This window comes from Lepisosteus platostomus, chromosome 8, assembly GCF_059453375.1.
Source record: "Lepisosteus platostomus isolate fLepPlt1 chromosome 8, fLepPlt1.hap1, whole genome shotgun sequence".
NCBI classification, from domain to species: Eukaryota; Metazoa; Chordata; class Actinopteri; order Semionotiformes; family Lepisosteidae; genus Lepisosteus; species Lepisosteus platostomus.
The window spans coordinates 24,038,465-24,055,026 of NC_142618.1; the positions used below are offsets into that span (position 1 = coordinate 24,038,465).

General features: G+C 38.8%; 1 protein-coding gene across 5 annotated transcripts in view; it reads left to right on the forward strand.

The window, feature by feature from the left end:
* zcchc2 (zinc finger, CCHC domain containing 2) overlaps positions 1 to 16,562 on the forward strand; it is a 65,470-nt gene that overhangs the window by 33,815 nt on the left and 15,093 nt on the right. For all 5 annotated transcript variants that reach the window (XM_088642932.1, XM_088642930.1, XM_088642931.1 and 2 more), the window contains exons 6-9: positions 300 to 394; positions 10,346 to 10,429; positions 13,073 to 13,139; positions 13,229 to 13,364. In XM_088642932.1, coding sequence (XP_088499058.1) covers positions 300 to 394; positions 10,346 to 10,429; positions 13,073 to 13,139; positions 13,229 to 13,364 — 382 coding nt within the window. The remainder of the gene's footprint in view (positions 1 to 299; positions 395 to 10,345; positions 10,430 to 13,072; positions 13,140 to 13,228; positions 13,365 to 16,562) is intronic.

Consider the following 16,562-nt stretch of genomic DNA (forward strand, 5'->3'; position numbering starts at 1 on the left):
TCATCCTGCCCCGATACACCCTGGCCGCCTCCAGAATACTGCTTTAGTGTTGTCCTCAAGGGCATTGTGAGTTGCTGCTTTGTGTTGCTTATGTGTTGTTTTAATCTGTGGATAGCCTTTTTTTTTACAATATAGCCACTATATGGCTAAGTAATTATACTGGCCAGATTATTATGTTTTGGGATTCTGGCTATACGCCTGCTTTTGTTTGCTCTCCATTCCCCCAGTGTAGGCCCAAGAGAACAGGATGCCTGAAAAATAGCCCTTGGTTTCTGAAGGTTATCTCTTGTTTACCACAGGGAGAAGTTTTTATCTGCACCGCAAGCTTTCCGACGAATTGAGAAGGTCTGCAGCTTCTTCCTCTCCGACTCATCCACTCCGAGCTGCAGCCATTGTAAGTCATGAGTCATGGTCTGTGCTCTGCATGTTTGTGCCTTGGGAAATATGTGCCCTTTGAGTTATCATACAATCACAAGACAAAAGGCACTGCCTTTGGAAGCATGAAACACTAGTCTTAAATCTCCACAGCAGGCTTGCTGTGCTTAATTGGTTTGGACATTTCAACCTTCCCTTAGCTAACAGTTATTTCAAGGTCTGCTTAGGCATTTTAATGTGGCACAAAAATGTACTGATTAGTAGAAGAAGAGCATATATATTGTAGAATGTGCTGTTTTGAGTACACAGTTCTAGTGATTTCAATCACAACATTATGAACATAATTTAAAAGAGCATATTTCTGGTTCTGATTACTTAAGCAGATTTTTTTCTGATTTATTAGTATATGATCAGTAGTATGCATGGTGAATGCACAATCTTATAACTTCAGGCATTATTCCTCAGTACATTAGTCTGTGTGCTGTAAGGGTGTAAGTGTTCAATATGAAATCACAAAGCATGCGCAACATTCAGGGGCCTTGTTGGAGAATTCACAGCAGTGAGTTAAATTTTTTTTGTTTTTATTTTAAGAAAACCCCAAGTGCCAACTTATGGCAATTTTGTTTACTGGGTTTTGTTTGGAAAAGCCTTTTCATCAATGTAAGCTGAGACTATCAGTGTGGAGTCCTGAGTTATAACTCAGTCCGGATGTCTATAAGATGGCAGCTGTAAATTGATCTAATCTGGTGTAGCTTGTGCAGGGCAATCTTTTGGGTAGTCTTCGTTTACCCATACCTTTTTGAAATGGCTCCTACAACAGTCTGTCCTTCAGCTGGGAGGTGAAGAAGGTCACCTAGAAACATCTGATGATCTTAGAATCTCATGGCTAACTGAACCACCTAGTTGTATGAAACTAGGTCTTGCTTAACTAACTTCCCACAATTCGTTGAAGAAATAACATCAGTAGTGGATCATACAATATGGTATGCTCAGATTTTAAGATATGTTTTTGCTAGTACCTTTGTAAGTTCACTGTAAAAATTTGTTTTAAAATTGTGGGCAGTCTAGAACTGAGAACTGTTTAGTGGACAGAAAATAGGATACAGCTAAGGGATGGGTGCTCAGAATAGAGATATGTAATTAGTGTTGTAATTAGAGATGTAATTAGTTGAATTTCACAAGGATCTGTATTAGAACCACTGGTGTTCATGATTTATATCAGTAGATTCTGGACAATAGGGAGTAGTCATTAAAAATGAGCAATGACAGGATATTCAGTCATTGAAAGTAAAAAAATTAAATTAAGGGGATGTTATGTTAAAAATGATCAAAGATCGAGTAAAACGTCAGTTCACAATATTTTGTTTAAAAATAATATTGGTGCTCTGCAATCAACCTCAGAAGAAAAACAAGATGTATTTCACAGTATAAAGGAATACCCTACACTTAGAGGCAGAAGCAACTGAGTGTTTTTAGTCTGTAACAGAGGAGACTACAGAAGACTACAGAAGTTAACCTGGTTCAGGGCCTGGACAGCTTGCTATCATAGAGGGAACAATTAATTTAAAATTGTATCAATAAATTTTACAGGAGAATGTCAGGGTAGCGGTCCGTCACCTGAAGCGTATTAGAAGTTGGGTGATGCAACAAGACAATGACCCAGAACGCAGGAGTAAATCAGTAACAGAATGGCTTAAACAGAAGAAGATGCATGTTCTGGAATGGCCAAGTCAGAGTCCAGATCTCAACCGAATTGAGGTGCTGTGGCATGACCTGAAGAGAGCTGTTCCGCAAGGAATCCCAGAAATATCAATGAACTGAGGGAGGAATGGTCTACAGTTCCTCCTAACCCTTGTGCGAGTCTCACTAGCAGCTACAGGAAACGTTTGGTGGAGGTTATTGCTGCTAAAGGAGTTCTACCAGTTACTAAATACAAGGGTTCACATACTTTTCAAGTATTCAAAATCCTCAAATGCATTAACAAAGTTAGGTTAGTGGACTTCTTCAGAACCAACTACAAAACACAAACCAGTGGACACAAGTGGGAACTATGGGGAAATGAATTTAAAATAAATAACAGGAGGCGCTTTTTACACAAAGGATTGTGGTGAAAATGGCATTAGAAATAAGCCATGTTGTGGAAGCCCCTGTGTTCTTTCAAGAATTGTCTGGATTAGATCCTTGGATCAATCACTTACAAGTAAAATACTAGGCAAAATATACAGATTCTCCTTAGATTAGAAGCGGACTATGACTTCAGGCAGATTGACTGAAGGGTTATTTTAACTGGGAAAGGGATAGTATAAATATCAAAAGGAAGAGTTTAAAAACTGGTGGTGAAAATTAATAAACCTTTTTATTTGCTCATCCAGGAGTGTTTCTCATGTTGAATCCTTGGTGGACAGGAATAATCCAAGTTTTTGATTTAGTGGTTTTAAAACTTGTAAATTTGTCTTATATCTATGTATGTCTCTTAAAACGGTTTAGAATAATCATGACAAAGAAAGTTCTAAATTCTTGTTCACCATGCTGAATATTATTTCTTCTTGATAGATTTGCTAGTATCAGCTGGAGAGCCCCTAGTCATGGGTCTTCAGGATCTGAGAATATCTGTTATTGAATCAAGAAGATAAGCAGTTCAGTAATTAGCTTAACAGGACCTGTTAATTTAACAAGTTAAGTTAATCTTTTCACCCCTTGATATTTTCACCCTGTTGGGTGCCCAAAGCACTTTACAAACAGGAGGAGACCCACTTCTATAGTGCAATTCCTATCATAAGGCAATGTGCTCTAGAAACCCCAAAACTCAACAGATCAGGCAGTTGAATTAAGGATGAAACTTAGGAATGTCATATTGTACAAGACCAGAGTGGAATTTAGCCATATACTGGAGTTAACTACCCTAAAATAACACTAACCCTACTCCTACAGACAGTTTGGAATCTTTAATAACTGTGTAGTCAGGACCACAATTTCTCATCTCACGTACTGTGCCTCCTGTAGCAAAGTGCATCGTTTCTCTTATCAGCACGTTAGAATATTGATTTAGACATTGCTGATCAGAGTGAAAGCTGCCAACTATTCATTTACCAACACCACTTACAACAACAGCCTGTTTTTTCTTGGAGGTCTCCCATCCCAGTACCACCTAGGCCCAGCCCTGGTTTACTTCTGGGAATCAAGCAACATCAGTTTAGATTCCTAATTCAAGCTTACTGTGCAGCCCTGATCAATGTATTTAACATCTTTAGTTTTTGTCCTTAAGATGAATTGCTTTGCAGTGTCCGATTATAAGCAACAAAACACACTTTAATGCATACAGCAGTTCATCCCCCAGTCTTTGTAAACTGCTCTGGGTGCGTGTTATCATAATGAATAATTATTGTAGTATTATTTAATTTAACATTGGTGGCTGAAGAGAAACCAGAACCCAACTTTTTAAATGTGTCTTTGACAGTCATATATACTGTATAATTTAAAATTGGGAAGAGCTTGTAAAAATCATGTTAACTGCAAGTTGGTATTCAAATGTTTTTATTATAGTTTTCGATCTTAGTTTAAGTTTAAATTCAGTGGGAATTGTGTCAGACTCCTAAACACATGAGAAATTGTTCTGAAATTTCTGAGAAACTAATTGATGATCTGTTTATACAGTTGCAAGAAAAAGTTTATGAACCCCTTTGGAATTACTTGGATTTCTGCATTAATTACTCATAAAAATGTGGTCTGATCTTCAACTAAATCACAATAATAGACAAACACAATCTGCTTAAACAAATAACACAAACAATTGTACTTCTTCTTGTCAGTATTGAACACGTTGTTTTAACATTCACAGTATAGGTTGGAAAAAATATGTGAACCACTAGGCTAATGACTTCTCCAAAAGCTAATTGGAGTCAGGTGTTCCAGTCAATCAGATGAGATTGGAGGTGTGGGTTGGAGGTGCCCTGCCCTATAAAAAAGGCACACAAAGGTTGGTTACTGACAGAGTCAGGTTTTCTCAAGAAAGAACTGTTCTAAAATAATTCCATCCTGACCATGCCCCATGCCCCGAATAAAAGAAATATCAAAGGACTTTAGAAGAAGAATTGTAGAGATGCATACAGCTGGAAAAGGCTACAAAAGCATTTCTGAAGGCCTGGGTGTTCCTCAATCCACAGTAAGACAAATTGTCTAGAAATGGAGGAAATTCAGTACTGTTGCTATTTCCCTAGGAGTGGGCGTCTTGCAAAGATCACGGCAAGAGCGCAGTGTGCAATGCTGAAGGAGGTGAAAAAGAACCCTAGGGTAACAGCAAAGGACCTGCAGAAATCTCTTGAGCTTGCCAAAGTCTCTGTTCATGTGTTCACTATGAGAAAAACACTGAACAACAATGGTGTTAATGGAAGGACACCATGGAGGAAACCACTGTTCTCCAAAAAAACATTGCTGCATGTCTCAAGTTTGCAAAAGACCACCTAGATGTTCCACAACGCTGCTGGGACAGTGTTCTGTGGACGGATGAGACAAAAGTTGAACTCTTTGGCAGAAACATGCAACGCTATGTATGGAGAAAAAAAAGCACTGCACACTAACACCAAACTCTCATCCCGACCGTGAAGCATGGTGGAGGGAGCATCATGTTTTGGGGCTGCTTTGCAGCCTCAAGGCCTGGACAGCTTGCTATCATAGAGGGAACAATTAATTTAAAATTGTATCAAGAAATTTTACAGGAGAATGTCAGGGTAGCGGTCCGTCACCTGAAGCTTATTAGAAGTTGGGTGATGCAACAAGACAATGACCCAAAACGCAGGAGTAAATCAGCAACAGAATGGCTTAAACAGAAGAAGATGCATGTTCTGGAATGGCCAAGTCAGAGTCCAGATCTCAACCGAATTGAGGTGCTGTGGCATGACCTGAAGAGAGCTGTTCCGCAAGGAATCCCAGAAATATCAATGAACTGAGGGAGGAATGGTCTACAGTTGCTCCTAACCCTTGTGCAAGTCTCACTAGCAGCTACAGGAAACGTTTGGTGGAGGTTATTGCTGCTAAAGGAAGTTCTACCAGTTACTAAATACAAGGGTTCACATACTTTTTCCAGCTTGGACTATAAATGTTTAAATGATGTGTTCAATATTGACAAGAAGAAGTACAGTTGTTTGTGCGTTACTAGTTTAAGCAGATTGTGTTAGTCTATTATTGTGACTTAGTTGAAGATCAGACCACATTTTTATGAGCAATTAATGCAAAAAAATCAGGTAATTCCACAGGGTTCACAAACTTTTTCTTGCAACTGTAGACTTGATATGAATCTAGTTATACATTTATAATGGGAGATTTCATTCCATCCTTCTTACGATCACATTAAATATTGTCTCTGCTTAGATTTGATTAATGGTTGGAACAGTTGGAAAATGCACATACTGTAGATTGTAAAGATTTGCTGTCATTAATTTGACTTCCAATGCTATAGAATGAATATCCATTAGACTGTATTTAGAAAAACTATCATATACAAACAGCCTGAAAACATACTAGACTTGATGTGTTGTTCAACTCGTACCTAAGATTGCCAGTAGACACTTGCCCGTAGTGACTGGTAAAGAACACAAAAAATGTAGACTGAAAATTAATGTAAAGGCAGAGAGTCCAATTCAGCCATTACATTTCTAATGAGTATCGAAGAGTGTAAAACGATACAATGACAATGACAACATGGAAATGAACATATTTATTTGTCAGTTTATACAAAGAGTTTGACCAGTGCTGTTTCATAGTACTTAATTATCGCATTGCTCATTTACTGTATATTACAGCGCCATATATAAAATGTTTTTAAACTTGATTGCTATTCACATTTAAACAAATGGCTGATCTGTTTTTTAATTTGAGTATGTAAGTTTGTACAATCTGAGTAATTGGAATTTCAAAATACAGACTTTACTGTAGTGACAGTACATTAATATGTTAAGTATTAAAAGACATTTTATCAGCCTGTCACCTTTTAAACATTTTTATCTTTCTTTAACTGTCAAGTTTTTGGATAGCACGTGCATGACTCATTATTAAACAGTTTACAATAAAATATATTTTTTTATTCATAACAGACATTTTCCCTCTTAGTGCCTATAATGTTGTATTGGGTGTTCAGTATAATTTCCAGCAAGTTTCTGGATTTTCACTTATATAATATAATATAGAAACTAAGATGTATAAATGAACTGCAGTTCTAAAAATTCTGTATGATTCAAATTCTCTGGTAATTTTAAAGCCATATTAATATGACTAATTGCAATTTGTTTTCAGTGAAATGTCCATATTACTTATTTTTAGGTCATTTTCATTAGCAGTTAGACAACATTAACTACTGTCTGCCAGGTGTTTGTCCAGTCATGAGTCTTATAAAAATCTTTCTGAATTTGAATTTACAGTTAAATGTCATGATGAATCCCAACCGAGCCGAAGTAGGGGAACTTTCCCCACATGTTCAAATCTGACAGATCTACAAAGCATCATCCAAAGCGAACTGTAATTTTACCTTCATCTCAGAATAAAATTATTCTGTGCTGTACAGGACAAGCAACAACAGCGGTAGTCAGTGAAATGATGTTGGGAATGTGTGTGATAATGGCTGTTATCAACAAACAAGCTTAAGGAGCAGCTTGCAATCTCTGTTCACTGTACTGTTCCAGACACTGGTTCATGTTTTCTGTCATTTAGTAAATTTTAAAGGCTTTCAATGCTGAGTCCATCACAGAATCAATACCACACCGCAGGGCAGTCAATGAGTTAGATCTTCTTGGTGTGATGCAAACTTGCATCTAATGTTTCCTTTCAGGCGTGTCTGAGAATGCTCTCATAACAAACATCATAGCCGTTATTCTGTACCTTACAGATACTAATTCTGTTAGCGCAACCTTGAAACATACCTATGATTTATTTCCTTTTTATTTGCCCTTCTCTTTTGAGAAAAGGAGGCGGTTTTCATAAGCTGCTCTAAGAGGAGGCCGCTGATCAAACCAATGAATAATAAAAAAAACACTTGAATGAACATGAGAATAAACAAAATGACAAATGAACTACATGATAAAGCCAGGGCCCAAACAACACCATTCACCTTCAGAAAGCAACAGAGCAATGGAGGAAACAAAAATACACAGATGATTTTGTGGCTGAATCAATAGGTTGTATAAGTTACAATTTCAGTACACAATATCAGGATGGAATTATTTTTTTCTTGTTAAAACCTTATAGTTTTTTAACTTGCAAAAATATGTTCTAGTGCCTAATCTGCTGAAAGGGATTAATGTGTACAAAACTCTCTCAGCTGACTTATGTAAATGTGTTTCTAAATGTAAAATATAAAAGCTAGGCTACGGCACCTTTCCGGTTGTGTCAATTAAAAGTGCCCAGACATCTTGTTAATCAATGGCCGTCATGGACTTCATTTCAAAGATGCATAACTAAGATACACTAAGTAAAGGTTATAACTATCTTTTTAGTTATGGTAACAGTAGTAAAGACAAAAATGGTCCACTGCTAACACCTGCTTCTAATCTTGCAAAAAATATATATATATCATTTTCAATAATCCATTATACAATCAACTAGAAAGTTATTTCCTGTAAATACAACATAATACATTTCTTGCTACATAGCTTTCTTTAGTTTTAAGTAATTTCATCACTTTATGTTTTTTTTATTTCCATAATCTCACTGCATTTAGTGATTAATTACTTTTACTTCATAACAAAGTGCTTGTTTGTACTATACTGTGCTAAAACAAATAAGAATATATTACATGAGGATGTGCAGTGTGTATATCAAGAAATATTAACATTCCCATCATGGTTAATAACCATACTGAGCTCCCTGAAAAGAAACATGTTAAATTATTACCACTGTAATAATTTAACATGTAACTGTCTCAAAGGTTAAAATAATTCACTTTTGATTAGTCTGCTGCATCAAGGTTGTTGTTTTTTGTTATTTTGGTTAGGTTGGGAGTGTACTGTATGTGTGTGTTTCTGTCTGTGTGTCTGCCTTGTGATGGACTGGCGTCCCATCTAAATGGATGGACGCTCAGGTCAGGGATGAGGATAACTATGATTCTATTTTAAGGTTTCTATTTTAAGGTTGTGGTTTTTATTGATGTTTTTTTTTTGATAGGTTAATTTTAGTCTAGTGCTGGAGTTTTAGCGCCAATAACATAAATAACACTTTAGATACTTAGACACTTTAGATACTTGGTGTATGTTTGGTGGTGAGGTGGGAGTTTCAGGTCCCTTTGGTACGTAGCAACATGCCTGGTCAGTGCACTTAAACAGTGAAGCAGATACAGTACACTTGCGTTATACGCAGAATATTTTCATGTAAGTTAGTGAATACATGGTCATAGATGAAAAAATAAAGCAGTGCAGGAAATGTCACAAATTCAAATCTGGTGTGGCATGTACAGTACCTGAGCTACTTACAGAACTCTTCAGGTCAAAACCTGTGTTTTCTTTATGTGGCATCACCCTCAATATGGCTCGTAAACCAAAAACAAGTATAGGGAGGAAAGCAAGTCAAGAAAAGTTGCCTAATTTAGAGTTAAAAATCGAGAAATTTAGCATGTTCAGGGATGGGATGATGATGATGATGACCAGTTTGGCGTGTCTATGTGGCGAGAATGATGTTGGATTAGTTCAGTCAGAGATGGTGAGAAGGTTACTGTATTTGTGAGAGCTATGCATCTACTGTTTTCTGTGCATTTTATTATTATTAAATTTCATTTTGATCTTTATTGTATTTGGTAAAATACTGTATTTGCTGTATTACTGTTTTAATAATATTTTAGACTACATAAACACACATTTTACTTATTTAAGTGAGGGGAATGGAAGGGTCTAAGGGGGGTGATTATACACAATTTGGGGTGTACGCACTATGTTAAGAACCTAACTATTGCTTAAAACACAAGTCTCCTGTATTCCCAGTGCCCTTTCACTGCCAGTAGAAAAAGATCCTATGCATTGAACAGCTTCTACATGGCAAGATCTTTGCTCTGGAACTTAGTTTGAATGAAATGACAAGTGCCTGTTTAGCCATGTAGTGGAGCTTTTGGGAAGCTAGATTCTAGACAGTAAGTGACATTTAAAAATAACCTTTGGAAACTAAGAGCTTTTGCTCCTTGTTAGTGATTCATAGTCAATATGTAGTTACTGCTCAACCCACTTGTTCCAGCCTTTTCTTTGATTTTCGAGAACAGTATAAGCTCTTTATAAAACTCTGCTGGGAGCAGCCTAATTCTGTGGTGCTCACGCCTGAAAAGTGCAAAGTGCTGCCTGTATGATAACTATAATTAGCTAGTGATAATTATAATTAAAAAAAAAGTTACAGAGCTGAAGAAGGGTAGTAGTGTATATGTGGGGAATTATTAATATTCACATCTGTTGCTTAATCATATGGATCCTCCCAAAAGAAAAAAAGGTAAAATTGTTGCAGCATTGTCTCCAAAGTAACTATTTCAAATATTAAATTTGTTTAGTTCTAAGTGGTTGTCTGCATCGGGTTGTAGTTTTTTTTTTTGTTATGTTGGGTTGCAGACAACTGGTTCTGTTTTCAAGTGGGATAGAGCTCAGTGGCAGCGGCTCAGGGGCATATCTTCTGTAGCTGAAGGTTTCGTTGTGTACAAAATTATGCACCTTCCTCTAAAAGCGAACTTTGTGTACGTCAGACTTGCGCATTATGTACCTGTATTATCCTTAAAAAATGTTCTTTCTGTTTCCTGTAGAACAACAGTGATCAGTATGCTGTTTTTTAAGTTGAATCCAGAAAGGCTAGCAGTTAATTAACAGGTTTCTGATTAAGTGTAATCAAGTGCATCTGTTTTTCCCTGTACTTGGCTTCAAACATTTGATTTACCCTGCTGTTTTGTATTGAAACAGCACAGTGAAATGTTTCATCCTTGGGTAGTTGTGGCAGTACTTTCTGTTTTCTTTTGCAGGTAACTTACAGCCCCCAGGCAAACCCTTCAAGACCAACGAGCACTTTAAAGAAGACTGCTCAGAAGCATCCAGTCAGGAAGAAGGTGTGTGCATTTGCTTCTGATACGGTACCGATTTACCAGGTCCAACGCGTGAAGTTTTTACCCCAGATCATCCGCTGAAGTAGTGGGGTATCTCATGCAGATATTTAAATTAATTCTTAAGTAACTGGAGTTGAAAAGTGTGCTGAAATTTAGTTGAAACAATAACCACTGAGCACCAGTGAAAACAATTTGGAAGTGCATTTAAAACTAAGAACAAAGGGAATGAGGCACAAAGGGATGTGGGAATCTGGAGCAGGTTACCATATTGCTGAAGCTAATGCAAGAAGGTATTAGACTTGATAGTAAAATCAGTTAGCTACTAGCAAACAAATAAGTTAAATAGTTCAGAAAGTCTCCTCCCTTTTGCAGTCTTTCGTTATGAAAGCGAGAATTGGTGGGTGACTCAAGGCAAAGTCTGTCTGAGAATCATAGCAAAAGGGTGACAGTTTTCATTTCTTTCCACTTTACCATTTTCAAGTAAAAATTTGGAAGAGATTGAGGCTCTTTCTGTTTAACCCTTCATTTGGTTTCAGTAAGGCTACAAGGCTGGTAGGATAATCTTCCCTTTCTTAACGTAATCCCTGTCTGCTGTTTACATTTAAGTATTTACCTTGATTTAGGTGTTTACTATGGATTTGAGATTTACTAACTATAAAAGGACACCTTTCTTTATAAAAAAATGGTTTTGTTGAATCCCTTTGTTGGTACCTGTTGATTATTGTTTAGGATTCTGTGAATTTAATTTATACTCTCTTGTTTAATGCCAAGTGAAGAAAAAGAGTGGGCTTTGTAAATGAAGAAGTTGTCTTTAATTATAAAAAATAAGATCAGATATTTAATTTCTCATAATGTACCTTGAACCAGCCTCAAGAAGGCATGTGCAGGCCAGCTGGCAGATGTCTTCTCGGACATATTCAATCTCTCTCTAGCTCAGTCTATAGTTTCTTCCTGCTTTAAGAAAACCATCATTGTCCCTGTTCTTAAGAAACCCAGAGCCAGCTGCCTGAATGTCTACTGTCCTCTTGTACTCACATCATGAAGTACTTCGAACGGTTGGTCAAAGCACACATCACCTCCTCACTGCCTGACACCCACTGCAATTTTCGTATCGCCAGAACATGTAAACAGAAGATGCTATTGCCACTGCCCTCCATACTGCCCTCTCACACCTGGATAAGAAAGGAACATATGTGAGAATGCTGTTTGTTGATTACAGCTCAGCATTCAATACCATGGTGCCCTCAAAGCTTGTCATCAAGCTGCAGGACCTGGGACTGAACACCTCCCTCTGTAATTGGATCCTGGACTTCTTGATGGAACATCCGCAGGTGGTGAGGGTGGGCACCAACATACCCTCTACCCTGACTCTAAACACTGGAGCCCCACCAAAGGCTGTGTGCTTAGCCCTGTCCTCTACTCCTTATTTACCCATGATTGTGTCGCCAGGCATAACTCGAACTCCATCATCAAGTTTGCGGACGATGACAACAGTCATCGGCCTGATCACAGATGGTGAAGAGTCTGCGTACAGGGAGGAGGTTGAAACCCTGGCAGCATGGTGCCAGGAGAACAACCTCTCTCTGAACATCAGTAAGACTAAGGAGATGATTGTGGATTATAGGAAATACCAGGGAGGAGATCACACACCTATCTAAATCAATGTGACTGAAGTGGAGAGGGTCAGCAGTTTTAAGTTCCTCGGAGTTAACATCTCAGAGGACTTAACCTGGACCCACCACACCAACACCGTGGCCAAAACAGCATGGCAGTGCCTATTCTTTCTCTGTAGACTAAAGACTTTCTACAGGTGCACTATTGAGAGCATCCTGACTGGTTGCATCACTGCCTGGTATGGGAGCTGCTCCGCCCGGGATCGCAAAGTACTGCAGAGGGTGGTGAAGTCAGCGCAGCTCATTACCGGCTGTGAGCTACCAAACATCCAGGATATCTACTCAGCTAGATGTCTTAAGAAGGCCAGGTCCATTCTCAAAGACCCCAGTCATCCCATTCACAAACTGTTTTCCCTCCTACCGTCCGGTAAACGGTACTGAAGCATTCGGTCCAAGTCCAACAGAGTATGGAACAGCTTCTACCTCCAGGCAATAAGACTGCTACTGTAAATAGCCAACCTGGAGCTCCTTTAGCAAATCGCCTGTAATGGCTACATGGACATACAGTTTTCATTGTATTCAGCGTACTGCACTACTTGTGTACAGTATATTGCATACACCATAGACACATAGCAGCTCTACTCATATTGAGTTTTATTCAATTTCTATTACATCTATTATTATGTGACCTTAATTTTGTGATTCTTGTGAGTTTTGTGAGCTCACAGAAAAGACATTTCATTGCCAGCAACTACCGCTGAACGCTGTATTGTTGTGCATTTGATAAATAAACTTTGATTTGATTTGAATTCCTTTGAATGGGTTTCTGGGGGCTTGGGGTTTCAACTGTGCTCCCAGTAGTTTAGGCATGTTCAGCACTAGTGCTTCATTCACCACAGAGAGACTCACACACACAGAGGGACTGCATCCTCTTGACTGTTCATGCTTTGGATCTCCTGGTGGCTTTTGGAGTTGAAAAGCTTTTCTCGGAATGGCAGCCGCCAGTCGGTCACCGTCCTGTTTGTTTCCATAGATCTGGAGCCGTATGTGGTGGGGCCTCGGAAGAAGCATGGCAGCAGCAGCAAAAGCCCCAGCCTTAGGTAAGTTAGTATCCTACTCCTTGCTGTTTTCTCTCCGTTAGCCAGTTGAGATTTTACTAAAAACCCTGTGCTTTTCCCACCCTTCAAAGCATTCCAGGTGCCAAGTGCTCACAGGCGGAAGTGCGGAGGACTCCACACTTGGAGCTCAATGGGGTGGCCGACTGGCGGAAAAAAAGCTGTGTCCTCAAGACAAGTCTGGAGCCTTGCACACATGCCCCAGAGCAGGTATAATAAACTGTCGTCTGTGCTCGCTAGCAGCCTGGGGCACCCATGTTTGTAGGCCCTTCCTTACTGTTCGTCTGCTGCATCTCAACAGGTGGTTATCAGAAAGCATATATTTCACTAAACTATTGCATTTTATTCCTTCACACCAGATTTCTGGTTTGTTTTCACATCTGTTTTTACTTTGCATTCTGTTTTTTGGTGTCATTGTGATGGCTATTAAGAAGACCCGAAAAAAGATCAAGTTTTGTGTTACACAGAATTTCACTATAAGTGCATGTTCTGGATGAGTCTTGACTACTGGAGATGACTGACTGGTCTGCGGCTGTGCAGGTCACCATCTCGAATCGATTGTGCAATACCATAATTAGGATAAAAAGATGTTTGGCCTGTTGTGCAACAGTTTTCCACAGCTGTCCATCTGCAGTACTGGATAGTGTCATTGTGTAATATGCATGTGCCCCAGTTGACACAAGATCTGCCTTGTATCTTTCAGAATTACTGTGAAACACAGAAACGAGTCTGACAATGTGGTTTAAAGAATTGTCTTTTTCTAACACTGCGAGGGGGCAGTCATGGTAAATAGGCTTTGAAAAGTATACAGTATATTGGGCTATTGAGAAAGGCAAAGTAAGCGACAATTTTATTTTATTTCTATTTTACTAAGTGCTTTCTTAGGCTTTACTGTTTCTCTAGGGGCTTGCAGTAAAGGTTTATTAATAGGCTGCAAATGACTTGACAACAGTGTAGCATAAATTCAAACAAGTTTTTGTTGTTGAAATAGCTGTCTCCTGAAGGTCATTACAGAAATGATATTTTAATGTTCTTTCGGTATCTGCTCATGTATTGTTGCTTCTGTTGATAATAATGTAGAGGGACTCCAGAGGGCTTCAAGGATTTACCTACAGTATGGAGATCCTCACTTTCACTGCCCTGATCATCATCCTCCCCAAGTCTAATAAAGGGGTACCGTCTCTGTAATGAGGTGCAGAAAGCTGAGTGATTAATGTAGAGACAGAAACTGAAGCAGTGGGAAGTGAGGAATCCAAAGGTGGGAGTTCTGGTTGTTAAACAGTAGAAAAGCAAAGCTCTCCTGAGAGGGCCCGGTTTGGCGTTAATGACAGGCAGATGTTGGCCTTGCACAGTCTGCATTTGACAGTTGTTTAACTTGGCAGCAAAAAAACCTCAATGCTTTAAACAGAAAATCATTTAAGATGTTCTTAAACATTAAGGGATCATATGTAAGTCATAAATATGCATATTTAGTTCAACTTGTTTTACATTTCTTTTAGATCTTTATTGGGCTGCTTTTAGTTTTAATGTTAACTGTCTACCAGTACATTCTTGAAAAACCCTTAGGTTATTTTCTTCTTGCGGAGTACAGTTCATTACTGGTAAGCATTATATGGTAAGTTCGATTTAAAGAGCTTTTTGTCGTCAGAGACATTGCCCGGAGGTCACTACAAGGAAGTAGTTCTTCTTGACCCCCAACTACTTCAAAGACTGGAGGTTAAAACTTAGCATCACCAAGACAGTGAGCAGCATTTTCCACCTCGCAAATTGCCATGCTAACATAACAATCAACGTCAAGTGCGAAGACAAAACTATTCCATTTGAGAAAAGCCGGAATTACCTCGGAGTTGTCCTTGACTGCTCACTGACCTTCAAACAACATCTCGAACATCTCGAACAAGCACCTCTGTGCTTTCTCTGGCCTTCTTGGTAGCTGAGTACTGCTCTCCTGCCTGGCACAACAGTAGCCACACGAAGAAGGTAAACACAGCCCTGAACAACAGCATGCGCATTATAACCGGATGCATTAGATCTACGCCCACTGAATTGCTACCGATTCTCAGCGGCATCTCTCCACCTAACCTTCGCAGAGAAGCAAGTTGTATCAACCTTGCACTGAAAGCCTCAGATGACTCCAACCACCTGCTGCACTATGCCATCTGCAACCAGAACACCACAATCCTCTGATTAGAAAACCGGCACTCACCTTCTAACACAATGAGGCGCCTTATGAAAGAAGCAAGCAACGACAATGGCACTAATTGGGCTAACAAAAAGTGGCAATACGCGTGGAATAATGACAACCATAGACTGAAACAATTTATTGACAAAGTATCCAACAAACCCGCTGGAAATGACCTACCCAGACAAGCCTGGGTCAAGCTGAACCGACTAAGAACCGGACATGGCCGTTTCCGGGCCACCCTACACAAGTGGGGTCATACTGATGACCCAACTTGCGAATGCGGCGATGACAAGGAGCAGACGGCCGACCACATCCTATACTCCTGCCCTCGCTTCAGATGCCCCGGCAACTTTATCGATTTGGATGATGCCAGCTGCGACTGGCTGAGGCACCTGACTGTGACAATATAACTATGTAACTTCTGCATGTTAAGCTCATACGAATATATATATATAGTACATTCTTAATTTTGGCTCGGAATTGTGTGCTTCTGGAATATAGCAATTTCTTTTTTTAAGGTGTTTTTATTTTAATCTAGTAACCTGTTTCCTCACAATGTTAGTCATTTTTAATATCTGTTTTCCTTTTTTTGTATCTACTTGTGTCTCAAGTCACACTTGGAGTGATTTACTGTATATTTATCATTGTGTTTTTATTTTACATTGATTTATAAAACATGAGATTTAAATAAGAACCCTCCCATTTTGATTTTAAATTCAAAATGGAGTAAGTGGAGTCGTTCTTGTGCATAAAAACACAAGTTTACCACATAGGTTCTGATTTTCAGGGTGTTTTTATTTGCTTATTGTTTTGTATGGCCCATGATGATGTAAAGTCCATCTGTGTGGGTGTTTGTGGACACTGAGTTAAAGATTTTCTGTTACCCCCGTAGCACTGCCCTCTATGTCGACACAAACTCTGAAGGTCACAGGCTGCATCTTGATTCCATAGCACAGGGACTAAGTCCATCATGCCTGATTCATGTGACTATCGTTATTGAAAACTGCTAGTCTTGTGGTGTGAGTGTGCAAGAGAAGACATAAAGATTATATGGTATTACATATTAGAGTTAATAGGGATTTATTTTGTATCCCCCCAAACACAGAGTTGAATCTGTGTGTTTCAATCTGTTGTATAGTTGAATCATTGTGTATTATATTTAATGTGGTTTATAGTAGGTGTAATTAACCATGTAATATGTGTTATTAAGCCAAAAAAATGCT